At 42.8% G+C, this 27,646-nt stretch overlaps 1 protein-coding gene across 1 annotated transcript; it reads right to left on the bottom strand.

Moving 5' to 3' along the window:
• Positions 1-6,458: 6,458 nt before the first annotated feature.
• CIRSR (corepressor of RBPJ and splicing regulator) lies at positions 6,459-27,546 on the bottom strand. Its single transcript, XM_081850405.1, is given in 11 exon segments — positions 6,459-6,682; positions 6,685-7,346; positions 9,089-9,174; positions 11,250-11,356; positions 21,452-21,569; positions 21,728-21,776; positions 22,709-22,764; positions 23,241-23,294; positions 23,298-23,379; positions 24,326-24,420; positions 27,444-27,546. Coding segments are annotated over 11 exon segments (1,431 nt in total). The 5' UTR covers positions 27,516-27,546; the 3' UTR covers positions 6,459-6,632.
• Positions 27,547-27,646: the final 100 nt, after the last annotated feature.

The following is a 27,646-nucleotide window of genomic DNA, read 5'->3' as shown; positions in this document are numbered from 1 at the left end:
ATGCTAATTAAATTAGAATCAAATCGTTCTAAATCGAAATCAAATGAGGTAGCGGGAATTAATCAATGACAACATAAATAGAGAGCTTCCTTAGGGGATATTTATTGTAACGATCCAAGAGGGAATCTGAGCCGAAAAGTCACCTGTTTATTTACTTTTCAATTAGTAATAATTTATGCTTCTTCGCCGTCTAAATTTCGAAGCTGTCGGCTGATTCCCCGTGCCCTCCTCCCTCCCTCCCCAGCCTCTATAAATCAAATAGAGCATCAGACTGGGATGGAACCGTCAGAGACTCCCCCAGAACCTCTCTGAAATCCGGGGACATCCAGGCCAACAAAAGGGAGCCCTTCTCTCTCGTTGCCCCATTGAGCCTATGTAGGAGCTATAGCAGGGCACCCTAGGTTTTTCTGTACCGTCCTATTAAGGCTGAGCTGGAGAGTTGCGGAATGGAAACACGCGCGCTATTACGCACCAAACACACAGACACCTTCGCCCCTCTCCCTCCGCGTTCGCACCTACTCCGTGCTGCAGAGAGACGAATCAAGCGGGTTTCCACCCAAGAGCCCAATTCTACTGGGAACTGGTCACACACACACACACACACATCCCGATTTTCTCGGCCAAGTACACGACTGAACGCCGCTAGTGTTTGTGCACGCTGCGATCCACAAACCGTTTTCAAGTCGTTAGCCGCCATCCACAGAAGTTGGACGGGGCGCAAGTGCACAGGACCTCCGATCGTTCTCCAGCAGCTCTTCAGTGCAGGATGGCGTGTGTAAAATTGTTATGGGAATAGCGTACCCCAACCTGGCTCGGACCCTTTTCCAGGTCCAGGCTTTTCACATGGGGACACTTTTCCCTACCCCACGTTCTTTCCCCCGTCACCTCGGATCATCAGTGACATAGACTCGATGGTGCAAACCTGGAATGGCGGGGTTTGCGAGAGATCCCGGTATCCCCCCACTCCCAATTATGTCCCCCCCTGGGGCCTTGGCATGCCCTAGAACAGTGTTTCCCAACCTTTGGTCTCCAGCTGTTTTTGGACTACAATTCCCATCATCCCTGACCACTGGTCTTGCTAGATAGGGATGATGGGAGTTGTAGTCCAAAAACAGCTGGAGACCAAAGGTTGGGAAACACTGCCCTAGAAGACGGCAGCCTTGCAGCGCCATCCTATGCAGGTCTACTCAGAAGTAAGCCCCCGTGAGGCACCAGTAAGACTCGGAGACAGTCGTCGTTGGCTCAGGCTGCAGTCCCGTACGCGCTTCCCTGAGCGTAAGTCCCCCTGAACTCCGTGGGAATGACCTCTGAGCAGACCTACCCACGGTTGCGCATAGGCGCTAATAAACCGGCCCTGTTCTTTTCTCGCTAAGCGCAGCAGCCAGCCAACTCTCCTTGCTTTCTGCCGCCAGGCGAGCTCCAATTGCCGCCGGGTCGTGTTTGACTGTGTGCAGCAAATGGAAGGACGCGTTGCTCTTCAGGCTCCTTGTCTTTTCTGCCGCCTTTGGCTGACTCCGTCCCCCGCCTCGTCCTTCCTCTCCACTTGCTTAAGTATCTGACCCGCCTCCCCGGGGGAAATGCCAAGTAGTGGTGGTAATGAACCATTGCTTGTTTATTTTATTTTTATTATTCCCCTTCTCCCCCCCCTCCCCCCAAAAATTATCCCTTCGAAGGCTGAGGGACAAGGCGCCTTTTATTTTACAACCAGGTAAAAAAACAGCCGGGTGAGTGTGTGTTTCTTGTGGTGAAAACACACCGCGCTGGGCTTCGACCGGCTGAAGCGAGTCTCCTCAGAGCAGTGGCGGGAGAGAAGCGCCTCCTGAGCATAGCTGCCAACTTTTCCCTTTTCTTGCGAGGAATCCTATTCGGAATAAGGGAATTTCCCTTTAAAAAGGGGAAACGTTGACAGCTATGCTCCTGAGTGTCCGCGGGCGCGGGCGCACACCTGTGCGAACAGGAATCTCCTGCGCGCAAAACCTATCGCTTCAGGTGAAATTTACGCGGGCTGAGGCGAGGGAATCCGCCACTCGGCCTGGCTAGAGGGCTTCGGGTGCTGCTGGCTTGAGGAGGAGGAGGAGAGCGCGAGGGCCCAGCTTCTCCCACGGAGTAGCCCAAGCATCCCCAACCTGCGGCCCTCCAGATGTTTTGGGACTACAGCTCCCATGATCCCTAGCTAACAGGACCAGTGGTCAGGGGTGATGGGAATTCTAGTCCAAAACATCTGGAGGGCCGCAGGTTGGGGATGCCAGGGGTAGCCTGTCAGGGCAACGGCGAGTCCTGTTTTTGCAGCAGCAGGCAGGCCTCCTCCCTCAGATCCTTGATTCTCCCACAGGAAAGAGCGGGAAGTTCCTCACAGGAGGGAGGTTTATAATGGCGCAGTAGTTTGCAGCTGCCCCTTCTCTGCGCAACTCTGGAGCCCAGCTGCTGAGGATGAGGGAGGGATGCGCGCGCAAAAGACGCGCAGAGTTGGAGAGGCGTCGCGGGGGTTTGTTTGCTTTCCGCAGCGGCGGCGACGGCGGCGGCGTCCGGGACCATTTGCAAACCAACAGCACCTCCTGCAGGGTTCGCTTTGCCATCGTCCAACGAAGGTAGGCAGCAAGACTCAGAAACCGTTTGTTAGACGCAAGCCCTAAGGTTCCCTTTTTTTTAACAACTTCCCAAACTTCATTCTCCAAATCGCCTCTCCCCGATTCACCACGAGACAAAACAGACTCGGGTTAGGAACAACACATTTCTACAAAGGTGTTTTCTTTTGGTTTTTTGCGGAGGGTAGGAGCTGCAGCCACACTTTTATACATATTTGGGTACATTCTTGCCATATCTGGTGCAGTTCCAGTGCTTCCCCCCCCAAAAAAAATGTTCAGGGGTACTCTCATTTTCCTACTCATATTGAAATACTGCCCCTCAATGAGGCCAAACTTAGATTCACAAAATGTTTAGGGGTATGCATACCCCTGCGTCCCCCCCCCCCCCAGAAAAAAAGCACTTTGCAGTTCTAAAAAGGTAAATGTGTGAAAAGGCAGAGAATGTGGTGTAGTTAATGTGCTTTTCCAAACTCTCTTGCTATATGCTGGGGCTTTCAGGATTATTGGAGCTTCCGCTTCAGCAAAATAAAGCTGATCTTTATATACTGTGGAGCTCCCACAGTAGCAGCAAGTGGCAGCAAGAAAGGTTTTCATCCATAGCCAGTTGCTTATATGACACTGTTCACAAGGGCAAAATTTTAGCCTTGATTGCAAATCTTCTGCCTTAAGCCACCCAATTCTAGTAGCTTTCTGTATATATATATATTTTTAAAAACTGAATAAGCTGAAAGCTTTCTGCTCATACTTCAAAATGATATTCAAAAATGTTATAAGGGCAAAACAGCAAGATACGCTTTAAACTTGCTCTTGACTGTTGATCTGTCAGAACAGGCTGATCTGGAGATACAGGTGGCTGCTCGATACGATCTCAAAATATACAATCACAGAAACATTCACCATAAGCTTCCCAGCTGAATATTCTTCATGATTGCATCCGTCTGAGATACATTGCAAAGAGGCAATGAGCAGTATTAGGGTCCGCTCTGCATTGCATGGGTCAGGTTTAGACAAATGAACAGAGACAGTTAAAGGCCTTTCTATTCGACCAGAAACACAGGAGAAAATAAATAAATCAAGTCACATGTTTGTGGTTTACCTTGATGAACTGCCCTAACAGCAACGAAACTGGAGCACATAGAAATGCTTACTAAAAATAGAGAAAACACATTTCTCTCACACAGAAGGATTAAGTGTAGCAGCAGCAGCAGCTGGGTGGCAAGCTGCCAGCACAGACAGGCATGAACCAATGCCCCTTTTCTATGTGCGACAAAATAGGCCACTGTTGTTGTTTTTTTGTGGGGAGAGACTGCTCTTTTCAGAGAAAAAAAGATGCCTTGTACTGCTTATGTTATTCTGAAGGTCCTTTCCAAGTGGGGTCACAAATTTGACTGGGCTGAAAGGCATTTTCAAATGCAGACTTAGTGCCAAAATTATGTCCTCTTTTCTTTGTTCTCAAGCATAAACTCTGAAATTGTAAGCCCTGGGCACTTCATATTAAGTTCTTGCCCCGTGTCGGCTTAGAAACAAAGAACACAACGATGTTGGGATTTTGTGTACAGGTATAAGAGTATTGCTTCTCAGAGCATCTAGTGAAGATGGCGACATCTTATCGGGCAAACCAGCATAAGAGACTGCCTTTTCCTCTACGCTCCAATGTAATAATTAAAATGAGTATCCTTGAAACAGTACCATCTTTGGATCAAATAGAAACAGAAAGCATAAATGCAGAAGCATTATGGATGAGCACTTGTATCACTGTAGAAGGCACTTTCAGTACTCTCTCTAAAGCTTAAGTCAGAAGTGCTGTAAAACCTGTGTGTTTTAGCTTCTGACGTGGGGTTAAAGTGCTTTGTAGGGTGGCAAGATGGTAAACTATTGTAGTAGACTGCAATAGCCATTTTGTATACATAATTTTTCTGTTAGCCACATGGACCTTTTGACCTAGAGCCAGCTAGAAATGTAAGCACAATTTTGGAATGACAAAGCTGCTAGGTGTACTAGATTTACCATTATTCAGGGGTTATCCTGCAATCGTTTCTTTTTTCACCACTCAATCCTATATGTGTTTTCTAGGAAGGGCCACTGAATTTAATGTGTCTTATTTCCAAGTAAGAATTCATGGCATTTCAGCCCTGGTGCCATTTAGTTTATTTCTTCTAATGACAGCATTAACAAGCTAATGCAGTGTGCAGTCACCTACTTTTAGCATTTGATATTTCCATTATCTTTTAATCTCTTAAGGTAACACTCACAGGAAGGTGTGAGATGCATCAAAGGCTAAGCTTTGAAAGGCAAGGCACCTCTACTGGACATTGATTTCTGTGATATGCAAAAGCTTCTGCATGGTGGTAGAAAAACACACCAGAACAATAGCAGAAATGAAGAAGCAGAAACACTCCTTGTCTGTACCTTGAATTCAATTGCACTTCTTAGTTTTCCAACTCCCTCGTTATCTGCGCCTTTAAAATAGCAGAGATATCCCAGAGAATAAAGTGAACATTTTTTGGGGGGAATCAAAGTTTATTTAATGTAGTTCATCCCTGAACATCTGTTTAAAAAACTACAACCCAAACCCTAAAGAGAAATCTACTGTCTGACAAGGTTAAGACTAGAGCTGACACAACATTCCTACAGCACACAATATCTACAAACTGTTAAGGCAGTAAATATTCTTCCCATGTCTTGAGAAATAACTCGACACTGCGGTAACATGTACCAACAAGGGCTCAAGATGCTTAGTGTCAGAGCTGCCTCTAGGTCCCAGCTCACAGAGGACCAACGCCCGATTGATGTAATGTACAAAAGTCTTTATTGAAGTTTAGTTTCCATTTCAAATCCCAGGGCGTGCAGCCCTACGTCTTGGCCCTAGACCGGCGAAGTCCCCTCTGAGTCACTACCCCTTCCGCACCAGTTTAAGATCCTAGCCCGGCTCCACCTCCTGCGCTGTTCTTTCCTCCTCTGGGTCCTTCTGCCCCCTGGGGTTTCCTCCCTCCTGGACTCTTCTGACGCTGACCCCCCTGAGTCTTGCCCTTCCTTCCGGCGGGCTTTAGGACCTGGCTCCCTATCCGGGCTACCTGCTGTGCCGCTCCCCTGTACATTTGAACTTGGCGCGCGCAGCCAGTGACTTTCCTCTTGACCGTTTCCCCGCTCTCCGATGGAGGCGTGGCCAATCCTGACTCATCTCCTCCCCCTGGTGGTGAGAAGACTGGTCCCGATGCCTGGGACTCCTCCCCCCCACTACGCTCTGGTGGGGACGCTGGTCCTGATTTCCAACTGCTGCTCAGGGAGTCCCCGCTGGCCCCTTCCTTCTGGGGTTTCCCCCTTGGCACCCCCCTTGCCCTGGCCATCGGCGCTCCTCTCTGTGAATCTTCCGATTCGCTGGAGAGACTCGTGGAATCTCTCTGACCACTGTCACTGCCTACACCCCCCTCGGATTCCTCCTCCTCACTCTCCATTTGCTCCTTCTCCTGTGTCTCTGCTCCTGAACCCCTGACAGATAGCCTTGATCAAGTTATACTCCACAGGAGGTCAAAAATGTTGGCTACACAACTTATGTTGCTGTGCTGTTTTAACTTAAGAAATTGACCTCTTAGGGGGAACTTGGGGTGTGGGAAATGCCTTGCTTCAAATATAATTAAGCATTTTGTTGACCATAAAAGTGATTTTACCCAGATAGTATTGGGATCATTTAATGTAACTTGGAACCCTTGCTCCGTTCCTCACAAGAGTACATCTATCACCAAGCAAGGATAAATTTTATTTATTTGTGAAGCTCCCACTCCTGCAGAGGATTGCAAAGTACTTTTGCACGTGAATTTCTAAAACAAGGGACAATAACCTCCACTTACTCCCCACCAAAATAAAATCACATGGTTTCCTACACAAACTGAAGACACGTTTATTTTGTTAATAATTCCTTCACGTTTTGAAGCCTGTACATGTTTGCAACATATATACAAAATGCAAAGGGTTATTTGAAGTGAGAGAGACAGACAATTTACCGAGAAAGAACGAGAGGTGTATGTGAGGAGCCCTTACTAAAGGAGTTCAAAAAAAGATGCAAGCAGTACATCTGCCACCCACATTATCTATTTTTGCCTCTCTCTGCTCCTGCTTCTCTCTCTGCGCTCCATTTTACTGTATTTGTCTCTGTAGCTCTCTCTGTGTTGCTCTCTGCGCACGTCTGAGCTGCAGCTTTTCGCTTCACTTTTCCTGTGCCGCTCCTCATTCGGGCTAGAAGTCCTGTACCTCCTGTCAACGTCTCTCCCGCTCCTTTCCTCCTTGCTCTGGCTCCTGCTTCCGCTCCCATACCTTTCAGATTCTCTTCTCTTCTCTGTGTTATCATTTCTGCTTGTTGTGGGCTTTCTTCTGCTCTCAGAGGAGCTCCATTTGTTGTTCCTTCCAGAACTATCTTGCTTTAAAAGTCCACACTTCTCTCTATCTTTGTCCTTGTTACCATGACTGCTGGAGGGATCTTCATAAAGTTTCCCCTTAGTCTTCGCCTTCTCTTCAGAATCACTGCTGCTAGCCTCTGAAAACTTGGCTTTTCTTCTTTCCTTAGAATCCATCTTCTTTTGTGCTGCTTTATCTCGGCTGTCAGTCTCACTATCACTGTTGCTTTCTGAAGAGTCACTGGAGGATGGGGAAGAGGACCTGCTCTTATGTTTCCTGTGTTTACTTTTGCTTTTTCTCTTCTGCTGCTTTTTCTTCTTTCTATCTCTCTTCTTCTTCTTCTTCTTTTTCTCCAGGCGATCCAGTTTCCTTTTATTTTGAGCATGGAAAAGGAGAGCAATTAAGCAGAGAAGTATGGCAGGGGAATAATGTTATATTTTAGAGGCCAGACCTTACGCAATATCAGACTGTGACGAGTTCACTATTTAAAAAATAAGCAACACACTCTACTCCCAAACTTGCCACCTGCTGATGAAATGTAAGGGGCAAAGGGAGCAATTTGCACCTGGGCCATAAAGGTAGTTTTGCTTTGGGTTTTTTTTTTTAAATAGACATGTTCTAAATATTTTTAAATAAAACATTTCTTTCAGTGTTCTAGGATCTAGATACCTTATTTACCTGTGAGTAATATTATTTTTTATAAAAAGTTTGAGAGGCACAGTATCATGGCTCCAGTCCTGTCAAAAGGGCCAGGTATGGAAAAAACGGATATGGTAGGATGCTTTTTGCCCCCCTAACACTGTCTGGGGCACATGCTTCTTCCCCTCTAAGCCTGAAACCAGCAAGGGGCCATGCAGGAACAGGATCCTGCTTGCGTGGATGGGGAATTGTATGTGCATGCCTAATTCTCAGCCCATCCAGCAGGAATGGTTGCACATCCATAGCCTTGCCTAATGATCAGTGACGGTGCAAACACAGTGTTTGGAAGAGGCAGAATGGCTGGGTTGGATTTAGAATCCCTTCCTCCCTGCCAAGCATAGCTGCTTATTGTCTGAAGGTGCTACATGTGCCCCCTCCAAGATGCTGTGAATGCAGATGAGTGTGTTTTATTTAAAATTATAGTCTTGACTTTAGACACTAGTTGCCCAGGGCAGCTAGCAATAGTAATAAACAAATATTTTTTTTAAAAGACTCCATCCACAATGAAATGCAACACTGTTGGAAGAAGTAAAGTTGTTAATAATAATAATAATAATAATAATAATAATGGCATTCTGCTGTTTTAAGAGGCTCACTTATGTGTAAGTCCTAGTTTCCCAAAATTTTTGTGGCTAATTTCATTAATTATTCTGGATTAAGGAGTTCGGTTAACATTTCATCCAATAAGAACAAGTATCATTTTTCCCCCATATTGTATATATTTTTCAACTGAACATATTTACAACTGTAGAAGGTTGTTGCCATATATAATTCATTCATTTTATGTTATTGAGAGAGTCCTTCTGTCTGCCCTTGATGAAATATATAAAAAGACAGCATTCAGACTTAGAAAGTACTAGCTGAAACATCACCTCCATATATAGGCCTAAGAGCACACTATAGACAAAGTAAATAGAGGGAAAGGTATTTCAGAATTTCAGCTCCCCAACCTTGAGAGCTTCTACTGAAAACATGGGAAGTGCTCCAAAGTGGTGCATATAATATTGGAGCAAAATTTATTAATTATAACCAATATCGCTTAGGATTCATCCACACCCAATATTATACAGTGGTACCTCGGGTTACATACGCTTCAGGTTACAGACTCCGCTAACCCAGAAATAGTGTTTCAGGTTAAGAAATTTGCTACAGGATGAGAACAGAAATCGTGCTCCGGTGATGTGGCGGTAGCAGGAGGCCCCATTAACTAAAGTGGTGCTTCAGGTTAAGAACAGTTTCAGGTTAAGAACGGACCTCCGGAACGAATTAAGTACTTAACCTGAGGTACCACTGTGTGTGTGTGTGTGTGTGTGTGTGTGTGTATACACACACACACACGAATAAAAAAAACTTTGTGGTGTCTTGTTGGTAACTTTTAAAGAAGTACTACTATCTGTTAGCATTATAGTTACCTCAGAAGTTTCTGTTTTTGCTTAGTTGTCAAGGATTTCAAAAATTCCACTTCTGGATCATCTTCCCCTTCACTTGCAACAAATTCCTATACAATGAAAATGGGAACAGGTTGCTATGGAATACAAACAGAAATGGCAGCACTTATCTTATGCCTTAATGACCAGGACAAACAATATGAATATTATACAGTCGTATTTTGGCTCCCAAATGCCTTGCAAGTCGAACGTTTTGGCTCCCGAATGCCACAAACCCAGAAGTGAGTGTTCCGGTTTGCAAACGTTCTTTGGAACCTGAAGGTCCGACCCGGGTTCTGCAGCTTCTGATTGGCTTCAGGAGCTTCTTGTAGCCAAGTGGAAGCTGCGCCTTGGTTTCTGGACATTTCAGAAGTCAAATGGACTTCTGGAACAGATTCCGTTTGACTTCCAACATACAACTCTATTATATTAGGGCAACATCATCTTATTTTATAGTTGACTGAGTAAACACACGGCTTTTTTGAGAAGAAAATGAGTTAAGAATGCCACAACAAAGCGATCTACGTATTTGGATAGAGGTTTTTAAAATTTACTTAAATGAAGTAGCTTTGTAAAGTCATGATAAAAAGGAGACAGTATGGGAATAAATATTCACAAAGTCCCAATAATTCTGAACCAAGGAAGACCATACTCTTTATGGAGGTATTGACTGGTTGAATAGTTTACTTCCCAATTTTAGGCTTTCCCCTTTTCAAACGATATGTTTCCATTTTAACATTTAAGATCCTTTTATGTGCTTTGGTTTCTCATTTCTTGCACGCTGGTCAGAGCTCAATTTTTATGAAGTACAACTCAAATTATACATAAAATGCACACCCCACACTGAGGGCCAAGTTAGATGTGACAGCAGTTGGTCCATGTCTTTAAATGCAGGACTTGCATGTAGAAAGGAGAAGGTGGAGATGTCCAATTTTAAAAACAAAGGTTGCGTGTGAGTGAAAGGAGCAGAATCCTCATCCCTCCTGAGGCTTATCTCCATGCAGCACTTTTATCTCAGCCAGGCACACATCTAATATTGGAGTCCCCATTGGGGGGGAAAGTGTCTGAAGAGGAACTACAGGGAGAAAAGCCACAGGGGTCACGTCCTTTCACCTGTGTGCTTTTTTTAGCATTTAAACTCAGAACCGCTCTCCATTTTTTATACGTGACTAGGGCAGGCTTCCTCAAACTCGGCCCTCCAGATGTTCTGAGACTACAATTCCCATCATCCCTGACCACTGGTCATGCTAGCTAGGGATCATGGGAGTTGTAGGCCAAAAAACATCTGGAGGGCCGAGCTTGAGGAAGCCTGGACTAGGGCAACTCTGTGTTTTAAACACACAGATCTGCAATCTTCATGTGTAACTTGTCCAAGAGTTTGAGAAGAGATTAGGTGATGCATCTGAAGGTCTCAGTTGACAACTAAGTTGCATTCTGGAGCACATACTCTCTGGCCCTCTCAGCCCAGGTGAGCCCCAGTGATACCAAGGATCCAGAAATCTCATGCACTTGATGCTGTACTTCCATCCAAGAAGCAGCTTTAAAAGCTTACTCACCAGTAAATGCAAGCCTAGATGGCTCCAGTTGTCTCCCTTGGATGCCACCAATGAACAGGGGAGAGCCAGTGGAAAGACCACAGTGGCAGACCCTTTGTCATCTCCCAACCCCGGTATGCCTTGACTTGCTATGTGTTTTCCAAACTTGCCTGTACCCTCTTCCTGGAGCACCCAAGGGAAGTGTTCTGGATTGCACCTTCCAAACATGGCATTGCCTGAAGGACATTTTCATTATTTCCCCTCTGGCTTCACCCACTGGTTGCTCTGGCTAAGGCAGCCTCTTAGGATAAGGCAAAGGTAGCAGAAGCTAAAACTATTTCCTCTGGCAGGTATTAAATCACTACTAACCCACAGGAGGCATTTCATTTATTAAACTATGGGTTGGAAAAATTATTTTACTCCTGTCACTCTGGATAACAAAAAAAGAAGAAGAAGTGGAAAACACAGTAAGTTTCGGGACACACATCCCTTGCTTTATCTATTCAGCTTTCCCATGGATATGCATATTATAAAAACATTAAGTAACAATTCACAAGCAATCACATTTAGATTTACAGACATTTTCAGCTTACTGATAAAAAGATCATTACCTGTGATGGATCATTTGCGGTCAAGTTTCTCCCCAGTACATTTTGTTTCAGTGCAAACCCACTGTTTCTCATCTCCGCTATTAGCTCCGAGGGGTGCATTGATGGCCCTGTTCACCAAAATCACAGTTTGAATGTATCATTTATATCTCTCTACCTTTTTTGGACTCCACAGTGGGAATTCGGTTGAAGCTTTGTTAAGTAAAATCACAGCTAAATCAACTCAATAATCTTCTGCTGAGCAAATAATCAGATATGATTTTCTAAAACAGCAGTCTGGAGATTCAGATGGAAAATAATTGCATTTTTCTTTAAGTGCAAGGGGATTCTCTTCTTATGTAACTTTGTCATGTTGAAAACAATATATTTTAGGTATTGTCTGCCTATAAGCTTTTGATAAAAGTACAAAAATAAAATAAAAAAGCAAGCTTTGGAAGCCATGCCAACTTTAAGATGCAAATGTTTTCTGATGCCAAGAATAAATACGAACACATACTTTAAAGAGGGATACTTTAAAGATGTTAGAAAAAATAGTTTTCAGAAAATTAAATGTTGTTTAAAATGCTTACAATATAAATCTCAAATGAGAGCATGCAAGTCGCATGGCCCGTGATTTGTGGAAGGTCTATAGAATCACAAGAATTAAATGTCTTAAATATTTTATTTTTATTCATAAAATTTATATACTGCTTGATTGTAGAAAAACCTCAAGGAGGTTTTGCTATGGGTAGATACAAATGTAATGATTCCTTTCTCCTCACTGTGATTAGTGGCTCAAAAATCGGATTGCTCTCTTCCCCTCTCTGCTATGTTTGCCCAACCCAGGAACCTGCCTTATTATTATATCTGTACCAACATGAACCACATTTAACCTTAACCACAGCATACTTGGCATGTATAGGATTGGACTATAACTACCTTTTTGCTCTTCAGGTGGAATTGCATGTTAAAATTGTTCTTATTCTGTCCCCCCCCCCAACCTGGCAAAATGCCAGTATGTTACATTAGCCTTAAGTATTTTTTAAATTTGTACATCCAAACGATATTCTGTCTCATCAGCATGATGGCACATTCATTATGGAAAAAAGAGGTGGTTTGCTGCATTTGGTACTGGAAGCCTCTTAGCATTACTATGAATTAGCTAGTTATTACTTATCAACTGATAGTGTTCTTGTTGTCAGTAACAACAACTTAGCTTCATTCTCACCTTTTGCTGTTTCTATCTGCTGTCCTTCATTTATTTGCCAAACTTTTTGTTTAAAGCAGCTCTCAGAAATTGTGTGAATGTGCCCACAACATGCTTTCACAGCACAACACCTCTGCATGCTCAGGTACATGTTCGTCTCTCACAAGGGCACGCTCCCAGCCCAATCAAAGTTGGGGTGCCAGAAGTTGTAGGGATAAAATATTGAAGATCAGTTTTGGAGGTTTCATTCAGAGAATTGAGATATTTTTAAGACTCAACACATAAAGTACTCTTGTGCTGCTAATACTGTCTCTTGCTAAATGTCAGCTGAAGTTATTTCCAAATCAGTGCGCTTACGATTTGCCTGCCTTAGAGGTTGGGTGTGCATATAGGATCACATAAGGATAAAAGTTGTCCACAAGCAAGGCACAAAAGAAGATGAACTTTGGATTTTTAACATCCCGAGTCACCTTCCTTGAGGTTATTGATTTGCCACCACAGGCCCTCTCTTCAGAAGTTGCTGTTGTTGGTATGTGATTTCCTCAGTAGGGTGGGTTTGAGGCTGAAGCAGTTACGGTTTCTAATTCAGCACACTAAACGCCAACCTTAACTGCTCTGTAAAGCTTGGCCCTGTAATCTAGCCTTATGTTCTGTGTTTTATTTATTTATTTTTCTAGTTCATCGCCAAACAGCACGATATCTGAGAATCCTCGTGGTTGTTAAGAATGCCTTTTAAAGTGGAACACTTATACAGAGTTTAACTGCTAGGCCAATGTTGTGTGTGAATGACATAAACATCTCTCCTCCCCCTGTCCAATATAAAATGAAAGCAGTGTCTCAGTAGGCTCTAAATCTTCAGTGAAATGTATAAAAAGGCCTTATAAGAATACAGATTCAGCTGATGTCAAAGAAAAGAGTAATTTGCAAAAGGGTACAAAATGAGTGTTCAGTATTGCTATAAAGGGTATGTAGAGGTGTTCTTCAAGATTCTACTAATATGTATACATACACACATAGGCTGCAATCCTATACATGCTTACCTGAACTTATGTCCAAGCAGAAATGCATAGGATTGTGTTGCTTGAGTTGTGGTTGAAATAAATGCAGGGCATTAGTTAGGAAACACACAGGTTGGCTGTTGCCTCCCCCATTTGTGTTTCAAACCATGTTATTATTCCTCAAGATCGTTCCTTTCTCTTAAGGCGATATAAAAGTAACCACATCAAATGGTCTTAGATATACTACTTTTGTTTTAAATAATGCAACTCTTAATTGTATCAAAGAACAGGCCTTTGAATCTTGCTTAATGCACACTGTCCTCTTTACTGAAATCTGAACAGGGTAGCAGTATGTGGCGCTGCAGCTTAAGCAAATGAAAAAGTGAATGCTGATTCAAAATTGAAGGCGATTTCTGTACTTCTTGGCTTCTTAAGTTTAGATTTGGATTTCAAGAGGTAGAAAAAAGGAACAATAAGCATGACCAAGACATAGGACAAAATGAGGGCAGGGGCAAATCTGGTTCTCCAGATCTGTTCTGGAGCTGTTCTCATAAGGGGTAGAAGATGAAGTAACAGCAACTGTAATTTAGGCTGTTCCCATAATGCAGGGGTGGGAAACTCTCTTGGCCCAGTAGGCCAGATCTTTATCACACACCCACCCCATCCCCACAGGCCACCTCTGACAGGAAGGTGGGACTACTCATTTAGTCATTTGATGTCAGGTGATTGAAACCTGTCAAAATGCAGCACTTTGTACAGCGCTTCGAAAATGCCTGACAATCAACAGGTTCTTGGGTGCTTGAGAAGTGCTGCAGGAGGGGCTTTGCAAGCTCTATGCTTGGTGCTTGGGACTTGCAAAGCACTTTGTGCAGCTTTCACCGAATGCTTGAAACCAGTTGATTGCTGGGCTTTTGGGAAGTGCTGTCGAAGGAGCTTTGACAGAGTCCACAAAGCCCATTTCAAAGCTCTGTCCTTACCTGCCCCACACCTGTTGTCATATATGTCATCACGTGTAAGGCAGGTGGATATGGCTTTGCTGAAATTTGGCCTGCGGACTGGGGGTTCCCCAACCTGCTATAATGTCATGTTAGTGAAGGGCCTCATTCTCCAAGCCCAATCCTGCTCCTCCTTTGTCAAAACAGTTTCCCGCTGACAAGGAAAACCTGTAAAGATGCTTTGGGGGAAATATATGTACAGCCAAACAACACAAATGTAATTAGAAGCATTTCAGCAAGGACAACAAATGGTAATATATTAAAAGTGTGAGTGTGTTGTGTTAGAGTGGGAAGGTCAAGAATAGAGAGAGAGACAAGGAGATTTCATTGAGTCCTGCATACAGAGTTCCATCTTGAGGTGGTTAGCTTTAAAAGCAAGCCTGAGAAGGAGACAATTTTTGCACAAGACTCAGTTGCTAATAGGAAAATGCAAGGTTGCTATCGGTGACTAAAAGTGAACATGCTGCCCTCTAGTGGCTGGCTAGGATACATTCTGAAAAGTGACAGGTAAATCAGAAACCTCTACAGCACGGGTGTCAAACACAAGGCCCGCGGGCCAAATCCGGCCCGCCAGACCTCGTCATGTGGCCCGTGTAGCCGCCACCAGCCTTCACCTTTTATTCTCGCTTTTTTTTTTTTTGACACAAGAAAGCCGCCTCTTCAGCGCATGCGCGGCAGCCTACGAGCCAGAGAACGTCTGCCCTCTAGCGGCACCGCGGCCCCCAATGAATTTGAGTTTGACACCCCTGCTCTACAGTATTTAAAAACACACTCTCTCTCCTTCAAGCTCATGTAAGGTGGTAAAACTTCATTATGATTTTTTGAAATGTCTCTGGGTTGTACCTTCATGTGGCAGCCCTTTTTACTGGTTGCTTATGCTTATTATGTCATCATCCAAATGGCCAATGCCATCTTTCTCTAATTTTTCTAATTTAATGTGTGAACAAAGTGAACCAAACAAGTATAACATTTTAATCTGGACTCTGCTGAGAGGACACACTGCACAACAGTACAGTGAACAATTCCATTTTTCCCTCTTTGCTAGGACTGATTTTGTCATGGTGTGTTGAAACGCATCGGGAGGCAACCGATGTCAGTTTTCACTATGCCATGAATTCTGTCAAATTTAGAATATTTAAAATAGGAATTGATTTCCCTGCCTTGCTGCAATAAAGTATGTACCCACTGACCATTAAGTACGGATGGTTAGCTATTGTAGGAAACACAGGTTAAACCTGTGTTCATAGGGCCATTCTTCAAGCAAGTGTGTGCAAACTTTCTTTGCAGCACACCTCAGTTTACAATCGATGCTGACAAATAACCATTCTATTTCCACAGCTTCTAATTCTTGTTGGCTTCATTTTAAAAACATTTTCCGATATCTGTATTGTATATTATACAGTGGTACCTTGGTTTAAGAACAGCTTAGTTTAGGAACAACTTGGATAAAGAATGCTGCAAACTCGGAAGTAGATGTTTTGGTTTGTGAACTTTGCATTGGAATAAGAACATGTTTCGCTTCCTGTTGAGTGTGTTCCATTTGAAAATTGAGTCCCCCGCTGCTATGGGAAAGCAAGCCTTGGTTTAAGAACGCTTTGGTTTAAGAACAGATTAAGTTTGTAAACCAAGGTACCACTGTATTTTGTTTTTGTTTTGGAGTCAGTATTTTGCTTTGCATCCATGATAGCACCACACAGACACATACATATGGATTGAATGAAAAAACCTATCCTAAATTTAAATGCCCTGGCTGCATTTTGAAGTTGCTCTAGATCGCACTTCTAAACCTATCTACTTGGCCGCAAGTCGCACTGTAATTAAAAGGATTTATATTCCATCTGAAAAGAAGACATGATATTTAAAAGGTGTAAATCTTAAACAAACCCTGACTGAGGGCCAGACAGTAAATTTTAAGATAGCAGCAATTGTCAATGGCAGCCATGTTCTGTTGCTACCTGTTGTACAGAGAGTAAGATACAAAATATAAAACTAAATCCCATGATAAAACTAAGCTGATCCCATGATATGACCAAGTTCTGCAGTTCCCTGCTCTTCTTTTGTGTCAGTAGAACCCATTGGCAATGGGCATGGTGGAAGAGCACAATATGGAACATTGTTTTGTTTTAACATGAGGCAAGTTCTACTGTAACAGAAGGGAGAGAGGGAACGAGTTTCCCAGTAGCCATATTTAGTGGTAGCCACACGTTTCTTGCAATGTTCAATCTGGCCTTCAGAAGAAGCAGAAGTAATTGTGCCCCTCCAGCAGTTTTGTCATAGTTCATCAATGGTTTAAATAATTAGCATTTGCTGGTAGTTAACTAGAAGACAAAAAAGCTAGATTAACATTAGGGATCTTTTGGATGCAACTGACCACACCTTCAGGAAAATACACAGTGCCAGTTCACCTCAACTGATAGAGTTTTGCATTTAATTGCTACCTTATATATTGATTATGAACCTGGAAAGTTACAATCAGTGGGGGAAAATATTTTTTTTTTTTTTAAATCTAAAACCAGCTTAGCCTAAAGAAGCATTTTGATTGCCTAATTTAACTTTGTAAAGGCTGTAGTAAAGCTTATAGCTGGTCTCGGTAAACCTCGCAGCTGGAATATTCTCACACTACCATGTAGCTTTCCAGTGATCAAAGTAAGTTACTTTATATATCAAACTAAGATTTCATAATGGAAATAAATGCAACACCAGGGGGGGTGCAGTTGTCATGAAATAATTACACTCCTGGGAGATTACAGACAAGGCTGTACCCCAGGGGTGTGATTATCCCATGATAACCACATCCAGTGAAATTGCCTTATTGCAAAAATAATCTCCATTCACCAGCAAGATATATTATTCAATAGGAGACTTGTGAAAGCGGAGAGATTATATTTTTTTAAAGGTCTGAATCACCAACTGGATTAGTACTATGGTCTGTATACAAAGGGAAAAATGAAACCCACACAGACAGAATGCATGTTATTTCTTCTGTCTGCTACAGTATAGAGCTGTGCTGTTTTGTATTGTTAAAAACAGACACCCATTCTTAAGGAACAAGGCACTCATCAGCACCAAACAGGGGCTTTAAACTGTATGGGTGCAATCACCCTGATGCTATTCTGTACAAAGCAGGGGTTGCTAGTCCAGAAGGGCAAAAGAAGCGCAGCGACCCACCAAATGCAGCCACTTCCCCATAACAGCCCCAGTCTCCCTCCCCCTACTTAATCACAGTGCTTTACCCCCCCCCCCACAACTTGCACACTAAAATCACCAATGGCCTATCTTTCTGCTTGGAATCTGCACTGCTGTCGCCTGCCCCCCAACTCCAGAAAGGGGCAAGTGAGTGATAAAAACACCTATTTCTGCAAGCCATTTCCTATAGAAAAACAGTCCTCAGGCAGGGCAACGAGACCCACTACTCTAAATAGCCTTCTTTCCTTGACTGGAAACACCTAGCCAATCAGGACACAGCTATTTGCTGCAATTTACATAAAGTAGCTTGTTCAATCAATCAATACCCACAACCAATACATCAGAAGTACTTCAAAAATATTCTTTCCCCCCACCACCCCGACCCACCCACAATTTTATTCTGATTCATTTAGGATACACATTGCTGCTGATGCAGTTCTGTGCTGAGAGAGAGCAGCTTAGCAAACACACCACTTCAGAGGTTTGGCAGGAAAACAGCAGAAGGAGCAGGGAGGCTGTGTTGCTTTGGTTTAAAGCAGGGACAAGAAACGCCGACAAGAACGTTTGGTTTATGTGCTGCACTGGGAGTAAAAGCTCTCATTTCTCAGTGTAGCACACACAAAAAAGCTCTCGCCCAGCCCTTAGCCTCACTGTTTCTGCTCCTCCTACCCGCTAACCTTGCTTTTCCCCTACCTGTTCCTAGCCTATTTATTTCTGCCCCATCTCTTAAGCACAAGGAGCTGCTGACTGTGAGACTCCAAGATCGGGTGGTAAGTTGTAATGGAAGAGGAAAGAGAGATAAATAAATCTGCCCTCCCTATCTCGACAGCTCCACCAGCCCCAGATGCCATCTGGTTGGGGCAGATCAGTGTAGGATGTGAGTGGAAGCAGCTGCAGTTGATTCCTGCCATGAAGCCAGAGAGCTTTGAAACCAGCGCTGCTAGGTGCAGTGTGTTCTTGCTGGAAAACCATCCCTGGATGGCACCTTCAAGATTGTGACAAGGGTGAGGGTGTCCCACCTTTCCTCTAAAGGAGGCTCCGGTATGAAACTTCCCAACTGGAATTCATTAGCAAATCTGATACTGTGGACTCAATGGAGAATGGGCTGGCTATCTCACTGACTTAATTTAGGTGTTGATTTCCACTATCTTCCTATGTCAATTCATCACCAGTGGCTTTTAGGTAGAAATTGGTCATACACACTGTGATGACATATGGCATTCATCTGTGCAAAGTAACAGGATGCATCTACTGTTATGTCTTGGACAGATCAACCTTTAAGCTTCACTTTGTTAAACCCATACTGTACTGCAACGTACCTGTTAAGCCTAGTATTATTTTTACTGCAGTGGATGATCAGTTACAACTCTGGAAATTATTTCCATCATACTAACAATGCCCAAAATTTTACTCCAGAGTTTTAACAGAGGGTGCTCCAGAGACATCAAAACTATGAAAGTAGTCTGCAAACTGCTGAGGTTTAATAAGCAATTCACAAGAAGATAGACCATAGCTCATTAACCAAAAGTGACAAGGGTAGCTTTTCCAGCCACTTCATGGCCTGCCTTTGCAGGCTGTGTCTTTGTGAAGTGTATTTGTATGAAAGAGAGAGTGATGCATCTGTGTCTGTGGTCTATAGGTGTGTGATGAGTGCCTGCATGTGCTATGTGTGGAGTGGTTGTATGGTAAGGGACAAGAACTGTACTTGTTATTAGACAACAACAGCATCATTGTGTGTGGGGAAAATTTAATACAGTCACACCTCTGGTTGTGAATGTGATCCATGCGGGAGGCACGTTCGGAACCTGCAGCGTTCACAGCCTGAAGTGCTGCATCTGCACACGCACATGACGTGATTCGGCGCTTCTGCGCATGACATTTTGTGCTTCTGCGCATGCGCCAAAACCCAGAAGTAACCCGTTCTGGTACTTCCAGGTTCGGCGTGGTCTGCAACCCAAAAATGCGTAACCTGAGGTATGACTGTACTGTGTTATTTCCAAAATCAGAACCAGCAGGACACGGCTGGCAAGCATGAGGACGTCTGGTGGAAGGGGTGGGGGAAGCAGCAACGAGTTCTCTCATTCTGTGTTGTGCTATGTCCCCAATGGCAACCATTTTGTGACTGGCACCCACAACACTTAGAATTGGAAATGTGCCCAATGGCCAAAAACATGGGTGACCGCTATACTATAGTGTGAGGTTATTGCAGAAACCAAAGTTGTTGAGTGCAAAATACTGATGACAACTCTAAAATGGCAGGGCTGAATCACGAATACTACAAAGCAAAGAAAGTCACACTTTCTTTTCTGGTACACAGGGAAGCCTTCTTTCCCTTCCACTGTCAGTTACTATCACTGCCAGTGGTTACTGGAAAGTTTCCCTTTTCATTCTAAAAGCCCCAAGAGGACCCCCTCAGCCTAAGAGAATCCAGTCTGCAAAAGAAGCTCTCTCTCTCTCTCTCTCTCTCTCTCTCTCTCTCTCTCTCTGTGTGTGTCTCACTGATATGAATAGATAGCAGCACTGAAGATCACCAGGGGAGGTGAGAGAAGAGCAGGAATTTTAACTTAAAAGTCTCCTGGGCCTAAGGATGTATATTTGTTATACAAATAGCATGGATATACAGTGATACCTTGGTTTAAGAACAGCTTAGTTTATGAACAACTTGGATTAAGAACCCGGAAGTAGGTGTTTTGGTTTGTGAACTTTGCCTTGGAAGCAGAACATGTTCTGCTTCCTGTTGAGTGTGTTCCATTTGTAAATTGAGTCCCCCACTGCTATGGGAAAACATGCCTTGGTTTAAGAATGCTGTGGTTTAAGAACGGATTTCCGGAACGAATTAAGTTTGTAAACCAAGGTACCACTGTATTTAAGTTAAAGAACTGAGGACAAGAACATCTACCATTTGAACCACTAATAAAAGCAAGGCAAAAATCACAACTCAGTTTGTAATATTAGAGAACTAAAGAACATAAACTCCACCAGTTTCAAGAAAGAGATAGATAAATTTAGGGAGACTATTTGCACTTGTCCACAATACACCAAAACTTCAAATTATTTTCTCAGTTCCCTGAATGCTACCAATGTGGCATGTGGCAGAATGTGCAGATACATTAGCTGAACAAGAATATTCAGGGCACAAAACAGGGCCAGTGACAGGTGTGGCCTGGGACTCCCCAGACAGAGAGGACTAGGGAGCTTCATTTGGTCCTCTGTTCCCTGCTCCTGATTACACATTTCTTTCTCAAGCTCACAATCCTATGCACACTTCAAGGGACTAGTATGTCCCCTTGAAGTCAGTGTGGTTTGCTTTTTAAGTATAGGATTGCACTGTTACATTTTATTTTTTTTAATGTATATTCTTAATTGGCTCTCAGAGCAATGGGCAGGTATCCTCTCTGTACAGTTCCAGAGAATACTCCTAGCATCCTGTCCTCCTTTTTTCCCTGGTACTTAAGGAATTCCCCTGTGCCTTGTAGCTGTAGTGTGAGTTGTGCCAGGAAATCTAAGAGCCTTCCATCAGGATGATGTCATTGCCCACGCATTGGAAGTGATGGGAGGGGATCAATGCTGCATGGGGCCACATATGCACCAAGCATATTGCCTTAAGTTTTTCAAGACACACTTCAGTCCCTCTGGCAACATACTGTAGTGCTCCAGAGTAGCTTGGGAATCACTGAATCAGATGGCTCACAAAACACAGAAGGAACATTATTCCTTTCAGAGAAGTGGCACGAAAATGCTTCTTCAAAACAAATTCCTATGCAAGTGCAAGAATGGGTTTGAGAAAACATTTCAAAACGTATTTTGACAGAATGATAAAAATACATCTAAAGTGCTTACCTGAGCCATCATTGGAAACAGAGCTTGCATTAATCCCAGAAAGGCCGAACAAAGGGCATTCTCTGTCTGTGTTCACGTGGCCCCATTTGTGACATTTAATGCACCTCACATTCCTCACCTGAAACAATGCCAATATTGACATAATTTTACTCTTCAATATCCCCATCTGTCCAATGAAACAGCTGCATGTTAAAAACCTAGTCAAATATTATGTACATCACTGAACATTTGAAATTCACCATGAAAACAGGAGGGGAGGAAATGCACAAAACTTGCCTGGATGCCAAATGGCTGGTCTCTAATGTTCATGTCATCCTTAGCATATCTGTTAAAGTACAAGAAGATATATAAGTATACATAAGTTCAACACTTACACTATTATTGGGGATTCAAACGATGTAGAATTAAGAATAAAGGAGAGCAGTTTCAATCGTGAAACCTTGGGTTTGAATGACATCAAATACACTACAAGTTTGTGAAATTACAGCATCATTATTTAGTCAAAACTGTCATGTTCAGCAAGTCAAGGAGGTTTCACTTGAGGAAAAAACATGTTTACACCCTTTCTACCATGTTTATTATTTTTTAATATTCTAATGATTTCCTGTAGCTTTGAGTTTTCTTGACTGCTGTTTTGTTACTCCTGCTTCTTTTCTGTCATCAAGATGTATATAGTTTTTCCATTTTTGTGAACTTCTTTTTAGACTTTTAACTGGAAAAGTAGCATTAGAACTAATTTAAATAAATACATGCATTGAGTTAGATCCATGTCTTGCATGAGAAGAGAGGCATTTGAGTAAGATTTGATTTTCACTGATTCCCCCATTCTGCTGCAAACCCCCCCCCCTTTCTGATGCTGTTCTGGAGGCAGGGACCAGAACTCTTTTCATACTTCCCTGAATCTTCCCATTGTGTGATGAATGTCAGTAATACTGGAAGTTTACTCAGCTTAGTTTGGTCAGCATTTTTCTTTATCCATTCACCTCTCCACAAGTTCATGGATTTTATATTTATTTAGATCTGATATAGGAGCCATAGGGCTCAGTTGATCCACTTTTGAAAAACAAGTCAAAGATAATACCACTTGAGAGGGCCTTTTTCTGTTGTTTTATTTAAAGAACATTTCAACCTTGAGGAACTAGGAAAACCTTTTCAGACTTAAGACTTCAGAGCACATACTTTTCAGACTTAAGAGCACATACTTGAAAATAAACTCTGCATACGGCATTATCCAAATAAGAAAGGGATAATTCTTACTTTTCACGTGGAGCTACCTTCTGCCATTCAAATTTGTACTCAGTCTCTCCTTCTTGCTAAAAACAACAAATATAAAGTCCTGTTAAAAACACCTGGTTTAAAATTTATGCCCAATATTATTGGGGGGGGGGGGAGAAATAAATTTCAAAATTACCTCTTTGCTCTCTTGTTTCATTATCAGCATAGAAGGAAAAGATAAGACAAAACATTAGAAAAGACAAGTAGATATCAATATTGCAGGCAACATCCAGATAATAGGATATCATGCATCTCTAAAAATATAGAGCACTTATTAAGTCCAAGTATTTTCCTTATTTTAAAAAATGCACATTTATTTGCAGTCATGTAAACCCCAAGGTCTTATTTTTAGACTCATAGCTGAGGCTGCAATAATACATACTTCCTTATGAGTAAATCTTATTAAACTTAGTAGTATTTACTTCTGAGTAAACCTGCCCAATACTCTGCTTTAAGAGTCTTTTCATATTATTCAAACCTTAGATACAATGTAGGATCAAGTTCTATGAGCTACTATGCAGGGTTCCAAGCTCAGCAGAAAGGGATAATTTATATATTTGCGTTGATGTTAGAAATTACCTTTCTTGGCTCCTGGTGGGGCCTCATACATAAAGTTTAGACCATTCTTCACACGCTCATCACCCATAAGCAATCTATACAGAAAACAACGAGAATGATCACAAAGAAATAGGAGATGGGTGTTTTAGATACTAAAACATTTTAAAATAAATGTTGACAACAAATAATGGTTCTGAAATAGATCATATACTTTTGAAATGTTTACTTTTATAGACATCTAATACAAGAAGAACATTTTTTAATAGTAGTTGTGCTTAAGAAATATCCACAGACTTTTTGGTTACATTAAAATATTTTAGCTCAACATTCTAATTTTCACTGTATAAGCAGAGATAAGCATATCCTTCATAAAGTAATTACCATATTTTTCCGTGTACAAGATTGGTTTTCCCCCTAAAAAATAATGTCCAGAATTTGGGGGCGTCTTATACATGGGGGACATCTCTCCCCATTTTCTTAAATTGGAGTCCCCCCCAAATAGATGGAAAAATACAGCAATACATTTTAAGTGCCATATTCTGAATGCAATGCACAAAGTACTGGAATTCTCCACTTCAACTGAATTATGAAAATTCAAAGTACTATTATTAATTCCAATTGTATTATTTGGTTTTGACTGTACTGTACTTTAATAAGCTTTAGGAGTGGTGAAACTGGTCTGACACCAGATCTGTGGGAAGCAAGCTAAGGAGCTAGGTAGTGAACTGCAGACCTGTTTCAATCATGCCAAGTTCCATCTATAGGCAACTCCCCATTTATGTGTGGGTTACGTTCCAAGGCTTAAGGGTTTAAGGGCAAAAAGGAGAGGAAGTACAATACTGTTGTATAAGTGTTCTGGAATCGCAATGGCTTCAGTGAATACCAACTTACCATTTTTCAAATAGAAGTTTGAGACTCAAAAACAGATTAGTAGTATGAGAAGTCCCAAACTGAAATGCTTATATCAGCTAGATTTTAGGAAAACAAAAAGAAGAGTTTATTTTTATCTACTAAAATGTAAGATTAAATGTTGTTTCTCACCTGTTATCATAACATTCCTGCTCTTTAAGGTATTGCTGCATTAACTCTTCTTGTTTCTTTTTGTCGTAAGTTATTTTCTGCTCTGCCATCCATACCTAAAGGGAACAAATATAAGTATTTCCACTTTATATGCAATCCGTACTGAAATTCTGTAATCCAAATAAATTATATGCAATCCGTACTGAAATTCTGTAATGAATTTTATATGCAATCCGTACTGAAATTCTGTAATCCAAATAAATTAGGAAACTGCCAGCATATGTTTAAGAGATTAGATAATATTATGACTATCTGGTGTGCTGGTGGTGGAATTTGGAAAATCCCACATTATCCAGAAATTGCTTACCAATACACTAACTTTGCAGTTCAATTTATTTCAGTGGTATTAACTTCCAACAAAATAAGGTGTTAACCACATATTTAGCATTTTGTCCTCATCTGTAAAATGCCCAGCTTTCAGGGGTTTGACAGGGACAGTTTAAGATATAATCTGCTCTGCCCATACTAGATGGCATTCACCCAAGTGTTCTTGAAGGACATTATTGATCTCTTAAGTGAAATATATAACTTAACGTTAAAGTCCGTATCCATAGTGGAGTGGATGATAATAAGCAACATAAAACCCATAAGTAAACAAATAATCCAAGGGGACCCATGTAATTACACACCTGTCAGCCTCACAGGTACACCCTTCCCCAATATGACCCAGGTAGTTGGGTGACAATCAAGAGCAGATTGAGGGGGACAGGCTTTAGGGGACAGAGAGGAAGGGGAAGTACCTGCATGTAATACTGAACATCACCCACGGTTTTCACAATGACAGTTCTCAATGGCCTGTATCAAATTGGCGCTTACTTGCTAACCTTGAGAGTAAGACCTATTTAGCTCAGTTGGGGCTTACTTTCGAACAGGCATATATAGAATTGCCCTGCTGAACAACAAGGCACAGAATACGAAATATTTTAAGCGCTCATCAAGGGCATATAGAACTGTAGAGTTGGAAGGGACCCTGAGGATCATCTGGTCCAACCCAAACCAATGCAGGGATATGCCACTTTCCTCTACAGCAGGGGTCAGCAAACCTTTTCAGCAGGGGGCTGTCCCTCAGACCTTGTGGGGGCCGGACTATATTTTGGGGAAAAAAATATGAACAAATTCCTATGCCCCACAAATAACCCAGAGATGCATTTTAAATAAAAGGACACATTCTACTCATGTAATATAATAATAATAATAATAATAATAATAATAATAATAATAATAATAATAATTTATTATTTGTACCCCACCCATCTGGCTGGGTTTCCCCAGCCACTCTGAGCGGCTTCCATAAAAACCAGAAATACACTAAAATATCACAGATTAAAAACTTCCCTGAACAGGGCTGCCTTAAGTAAAATGTAAAAAAAACGCTGATTCCCGGACTGTCTGAGGGTCAGATTTCGAAGACGACTGGGCCTGATTTGGCCCCTGGGCCTTAGTTTGCCTACCCATGCTCTACAGCAGGGATGTACAACAGGTCGATCGCGATCTACTAGTAGATCCCTGCAATGTTTTGGTAGATTGTGGTCGATCTTTGGCTCCCTTTCCTCTGCGTAGGTAGATCTGACTCCTGCCCCGCCCCCTCCATTGTTTGAACTCAGGAAGGGAAGATGGAGCTCCCTCTGAGTGGCTGTTTTCATCCACAGTGACGCTAATGTGAGTGAGTTCAGTTCCCCAACTTCCCTTGCCTTCCTCCCAAAAACGGAACTCCCCTCCCCAAAGAAGCCTGCACCACCTTAACCCCCCCAAACCGGTCTTTCCTCCTCCCCAAAATAGCTCAACAACTTTAAGCTGAACCCCTAAAAAAATGGGGGGTAGTTCACTGCCAGATTTTAATTCTGAAAGTAGAAGCAGTCTCTTGGAAGTTGGCCACCCCTGCAACACTGGCTTTATCAGCACCATGCTCTGTCCAGGGTGAGCTATCCAGGGTGATTTAATTTTAAAAAGTAGTAAGAGGACAGATGCTCCACCAGGGTCAGCCCAAGACATTTCGGCAACTGGGGCAGACCCCAAAATGGTAGTTTCATTTCTACCTCACCCACCAGGGAAGAAGGGGTGTGAGAGGATCTGCATCAGGAACAAGAGGGGAAAGATAATATTTACAGGTAAATTGCAAACAGATAAAAACACTGGCAGGATTATTGTAAAAACCTGCAGTTACATAAGAGTATATATTTAAAGAAGATAAATAAATGAGTAAGTTAAGTGAATTTGGATATGCAGAAGATATTAAAAATAAATTTAAGGAACTGCAGAAAGAGGGGGAAGGAAGTCAAGTTTTAAAATGTCAAAATGACTGTAAAATCAGTGAAATGTATTTTTTTTTTTAAAGGAACAAGAGGGGAAAGAAAGCTGGGCATCAGGATCTTCTGCCCCAGCATATGGATCCAACACCCTCCAGCCCCCCCCCCAATAAAATATTTGAGGGGGCTGGACCCCTCCAAAGTTGATGGGCATTGCCATTTAATTGATGCGTGTGCACCCTAATCTTGTGATCCAGAGGGAGCGACTTTCTTGCCTGCTCCTTAGTATTTTATTCAAATTGGCCTCCCTGCTGTAGCCAGAGGCAGTCGCCCCACTTTGCCTCTTAATCCCCCCCCCCAACTTCCCATGGCTCAAGTGGTCACAAAACCAGGGCTGTGGATGCTGGAATGACAGAAGGGATGACCTGAAAATATTCCAGGCTGTGAGGGTTCGCTTTGTGCTAAGAGGAACCCACCCCCCAGAAATCCTAGAACCGTAGAGTTGGAAGGGACCCTCGGGGGTCATCTAGCCCAACCCCCTCATCTCTAAAGCGCCCATGGCAGAGGGCCATCTGCTTGAAAAAACGAACACCTCCGAGGAAGGAAAAGCCCCCCCCCCTCCAGAAGGAGAGCTTTCCACTATAGAACAGCAGAAAGCATCCCACACCCACCCACTGGAAGTTAAAAGGGGGAGGCCTCCCAAAGCGAGGAATACACGCCGACTCTACCACGTCTGAACGCGCCATGGGGGTATTGACGGTGTGTGAAGCGTGTCGGCTGGGTTGTGGGGAAAGGAGAAACCCGCTGGTTCATCTCCTCCTCCTCCTCCTCACCTTTTTGATATTGGACTTGGAGGCCGGGTGGAAGTCCTTCTTGCACATGAAGTTGGCGAATGATTTCCCCATGATGGCGGCGGCTTCGGCTTTCGGCCACCGGGAATTCGGGCGGCGGCGGCGACGACGACGACGGACCCTTTTTTTACCTCAGGAATGGGACGCCTGCCTCCTTGACCGTAGTATGAACGAGGCTACGCGGG

The sequence above is a fragment of the Podarcis erhardii genome, assembly GCF_964252035.2.
Source record: "Podarcis erhardii genome assembly, chromosome: 1".
Taxonomy (NCBI): domain Eukaryota; kingdom Metazoa; phylum Chordata; class Lepidosauria; order Squamata; family Lacertidae; genus Podarcis; species Podarcis erhardii.
Note: the sequence above shows the minus strand (reverse complement) of the source record. Positions and strands in the feature narration are given on the sequence as shown.